The 4427-nt window shown below is 35.2% G+C and overlaps 1 protein-coding gene across 4 annotated transcripts in view; it reads right to left on the reverse strand.

Annotated features, from left to right (window-relative positions):
• atp11b (ATPase phospholipid transporting 11B) overlaps window positions 1–4427 on the reverse strand; it is a 52958-nt gene that overhangs the window by 30462 nt on the left and 18069 nt on the right. For all 4 annotated transcript variants that reach the window (XR_001312408.1, XR_001312409.1, XM_014031937.1 and 1 more), the window contains exons 14-17: window positions 3250–3431; window positions 2103–2171; window positions 1590–1663; window positions 1246–1349 (exon numbers count right to left, since the gene is read on the reverse strand). Coding sequence is in view for 2 of the 4 variants with exons in the window: in XM_014031937.1 (XP_013887391.1) it covers window positions 1246–1349; window positions 1590–1663; window positions 2103–2171; window positions 3250–3431 (429 nt within the window). In the remaining 2 variants the exon portion in view is untranslated. The remainder of the gene's footprint in view (window positions 1–1245; window positions 1350–1589; window positions 1664–2102; window positions 2172–3249; window positions 3432–4427) is intronic.

Here is a 4427-nt window from a genome sequence, read left to right on the forward strand (position 1 = left end):
GAGCTACACGTATGTAGGTTTGTCGCGGGTCTGGGGGAGTTTCAGCCTCCACCCCTTCTCCTCCTTCTCTCTCTCTCTCTCTGTCTCTCTCTCCCTCCCTCCGCAGCGAAATTCAGGCTCTGGTGCTCCGACACTGCAGCAGCCGCGTTCTGCTTTGAAACGTTTCTTTAGTTTGTTATTGCTACGAGCTCTCACGCTAAAGCGAGAGTTGACTCCTCCCACACTAAGAAAACAGGAGGGGAGGAGTCAGTTGAGCTCCTGTGCCGCGGAGCACAGAGAGGGAGAGAGACGAAGTAAACAAACAAGCAGGAAAATGAAACTTATCGACCTCATTTTTTTTTACCGACCTCAAAAAAAGTTATCGTGCAATTAATTGATTTATTGTCTATCGCGACAGGCCTATGTAAACGTATAAATTAAAAATGTAAACTAAGCACTTCGCTCTCAGACTGCAGGTTTACTTGTGGTTCCTCGTGTTTCTAGAAGTAGAATGGGAGGCAGAGCTTTCAGTTATCAAGCTCCTCTCTTGTGGAACCAACTTCCAGTTTCTGTCCGTGAGGCTGACACTCTGTCTACTTTTAAGATTAGACTGAATGCTTTCCTTTTTGACAAATCCTATAGTTAGACTTAAGTTTCCTGACTTATTCCTTAGTTGTTAATTAGTTCTGCTGCTATAGGCTCAGACTGCTGGAGCACAAACTGAGCACATTTCCTCACTCTGCTGCTGTCTTTAGTCTCTCTTCTCTACATGTTTGTTGTAAATATTTATCATTTTCTTTGTCTCTTCCAGAGGAAAATGCACCTGGACCAGGCCTTCTGTGTTTCTCTCTGTCTCTTTCCTGTCCCTCAAAACCCAGCCGGTCGAGGCAAATGGCCGCCTGTCCTGGTGAAAAATAGAGTCGCCAATGTGCTGCTCAAGATGGGCGACTGTGATGAAGTGATTCAACACAATCTGCTGGCTTCTTTAGATTGATTTTTTTTTCTAATATTGCAATGAGACATTTGTTATGATTTGGCCATATATAAATAAACTGATGAGTCAAATGTAACACTTTATCTTAAGTTTAAGATTTTTCAAGTGAAGTGTGTTTTTTAATCTTATAACATCTGCTGATCTGTCCTCTTCCACATTGTAAAAAGGAATGTGCAACTACTACATCAGCTCCTAATTTTATTTTGTGATGATGTGTAAGCTGACAGAAACATTTTATTTTCTTATCTTCAATAAGGTCTACAGTGTCTTACCAAGGCAAACTCATCTACGTGCAGTCTCGTCTTTTCAATCTCTCCACTTGTGGTGAAAGGCAAGATGGCTGACTCAGCACCCTTGGTGAAAAGCACTTTACCTCCTGGGTAAAAAATAAATAAATAAAATCAAGCAAACATATGAGGATGACAACAGATGAACAAATATGCGCTACAAATTTGCATTTTCTATTCTAAATTAAATATAATTTCACTTCAATAAACTTGAATGTAGCTTCGATTTTTCACTTGCATTCTTTCAGACGTCTTGTGCTTTTAAAGTTTGAGCTTCAAGGTGATATTCTCATGATAAAAAAGTATTTTGTCGCAGAAGCAGACTTTACCTGAAGGAGTTTGCAGTATGACACTCATTCTCCTGCGATTTGGATCAAACTCCAACACATGGAGGAGTTTGTACCTGAGGGACAAAAAAAAGGTCTTTGTTATTGTGCCTTTTCTTTAACAAACTATATAAACCTATAAAATATGTTTATTTTCACTTTCCTGTGATTTATGGGTAGCTAAACAACATGTAACCTGGGACAGCACAAACCACTTCATGCAAAGCATTGTAATGATAAAGATGCGCAAATTAAAACTTTACATTTGAGGTCTATAAAATGCCTATAAAAATGAACAGATCTTAGCAAATGATTGATAAAAAAAAGCCACTGATGAAGAAAATAATTAGAATGAAGAAACTAATATTCAGTTCTGCTTTCTACTGAAGTGGCTTAAAAAAAGAAAAGAAAAAAAAAGAAAATGATTGATCACATGCTCACCTTTTATCATATTCAATTTTACAAAACAAAAAAATTAGATAGTGTTGATTGTAAGAAATCCAAAACTTAACATACTTTTCAAACTTGCCAAATGATTTAATTTCCATGGTATCACCACTGGTGCCTGTGAATGCCACTCCAATTCTGAAAAACAAAAATAATCTGAAGATTACCAGAAGGAATCGAGTGTTGTTGTATATCCGCTCCTCATTCATGTAGTTACAGACCTTCTTTAGTGTTGTAGAAAAACATTCCCTACAGTTCATTCTAACATTTATACTTTGAGAAAATGAACTTCCCAAAGAAACAACAGCAGCAAACAGAAAAGTTAAAACAAAAACATTATGATAAATGACTGAAACTTCACTGTGAAGTAACTAAAAACTGAGGCATTATGTCATGATAAATGTGTCTAAAGCATTCTGTGATTAGTCTATTGAACAGATTCTGTTCTGTACTGTATCTTCTTTCAATTTATATTACAACACAGTCAATGGAGCATAAAGGCATTTAATCATGTGAATACCTACAGATTTTATATCCACACATGCACAAACCTCATCCAATATAAACAGTAGTATTAAAAGGGAGTAATTCTTATTAAAATAAATGGAAAACTGACTATTTAAAGAAAAGATGTAAGTAATGTAGATGTGTCACACTTAAATATGAACGTTTTTAATAATAGGCAGCAGAATTTATTCAAACAGTATATGTTTATCTCCTAATTTCAACCTATTGTTCTCACAAGCTCACTTATTTCAACCACTGCATGACACTGAATTACAGCCTCTGATGCCATCATTAACCATCAACCAGCATCCAGAAATGGTTCAAAGTTTCAACTGAACTGGATCAATCAAATGTTGCAACGCAGGAAGAATTCAACACGTCCAAATTAGACTTTCACAAATTAAATTGTGAATAGGACAGACATGACAGCTGCTTAAATAAATAAAACCAGGGCTTCTTTTTCTTAAGCCTACATTAGACAAAACCATACAAGACATGAGCTGAATCCTCCTAATAGTGATCACTTTTCTTTTTATGTTAATGTAAGCCCATACACAGACAATAGACAGGTTTGTGTATTTATCATTTTACACTTTATTTAAAATAATTTATTACCTATTACATAGCTTTGAATATGTGTTATCTTTCTGGAAACTTTTGAAACTTACAGGGAAAAAAAAGAACAAACTTTACAATAAAATCACTTCACCTCTTTGCTGCCTCTACTAAAGCCTTCTCATCCGGTGAGGAGGCGTAGTATTCCATGTTATTGGAAGAGAAACCGTTGGCATGGGAAAACGGATCTCCCACCAAGCAGTCTGGCTGGTCATAGTTGATCTGAACAGTGTGACACAATGACACTGCCTTGAGAAATAATAACTCCTCAGTCATCTGGATGGAGACACCACAGGGGGAAACGGAGGAGAAGAAGAAATATCACATCTTGTTCCAGACAGCGAAGTACTAAATCTCATTGTAAAGATTGGTCTTTTGAAGCAGCAAAGCACTTAGTGTTTGTACGTTTAAAAAGGTTAATAGCTATTTTTCTTTTAGGAAATAGTATTTTGGGTGTTCTGTGCAACTATAACGACAAATCTGGGTTTAAAAACAGCTGAAATGGCTATACTCCTACAAAAGAAAAAAATACATTTAATTTTCCAACTTATGTGGGAATAATAAGAGACCATGTTTGGGGGCTGAACCAAAAACTTTTAAATACAAAGCATTCATAAACTACAATAACAACATGACACATGAACTAAGAGATACACTAAAGAAGCTGCAGTAGGTTTGTTTGCAGCATCGAATGGCAAAAATGGACTGATCAGTTGGAATAGATTTGAATTACACCATCAGCTGTTCTAATTTGAGATAAAAGAAAAAAAATCTGCCATTTGTGATGTTTCTGGAACGCATTTCATAGTTTAAGAAAACAGAGAAAATTATAGATTTATTTCATCTTGATAAAAAAAATTGGCATTATTTCCCACTCTTGTTTTACTTCAAATGGAAATAAATAATTAAACAATAATAATTAGCTATTATTTCAGTGTTGATTTCAAAACAAATTCATTGATTTTGTTTTTATAAAGTTCAACTATGTGATTTTTTTCCTCCTTGAAAAAAAATCCTCTGGTTTTGTTAGTAAATTGTGTCCTGATGCATCTCAGTAATCCAGGTAAAAAAATCAAAGGAAAAAAAATTGTATAGGTCCTCTGGACGGGTTCCTCTTTAATGACATTAGAACAATTCTTAACTCGTCAGTAAGAAAAAAAACAACAACAAAGTTTTATTTATCCAATTGACGATTCCTGTTTGTTATTATATAGAAAAACAATGCAGTAACTGAAAAAATCTTTGGAGCTTTTGTTACAGAATGAAATAAAT

This window comes from Austrofundulus limnaeus, unplaced genomic scaffold (assembly GCF_001266775.1).
Source record: "Austrofundulus limnaeus strain Quisiro unplaced genomic scaffold, Austrofundulus_limnaeus-1.0 Scaffold1349, whole genome shotgun sequence".
Taxonomy (NCBI): Eukaryota; Metazoa; Chordata; class Actinopteri; order Cyprinodontiformes; family Rivulidae; genus Austrofundulus; species Austrofundulus limnaeus.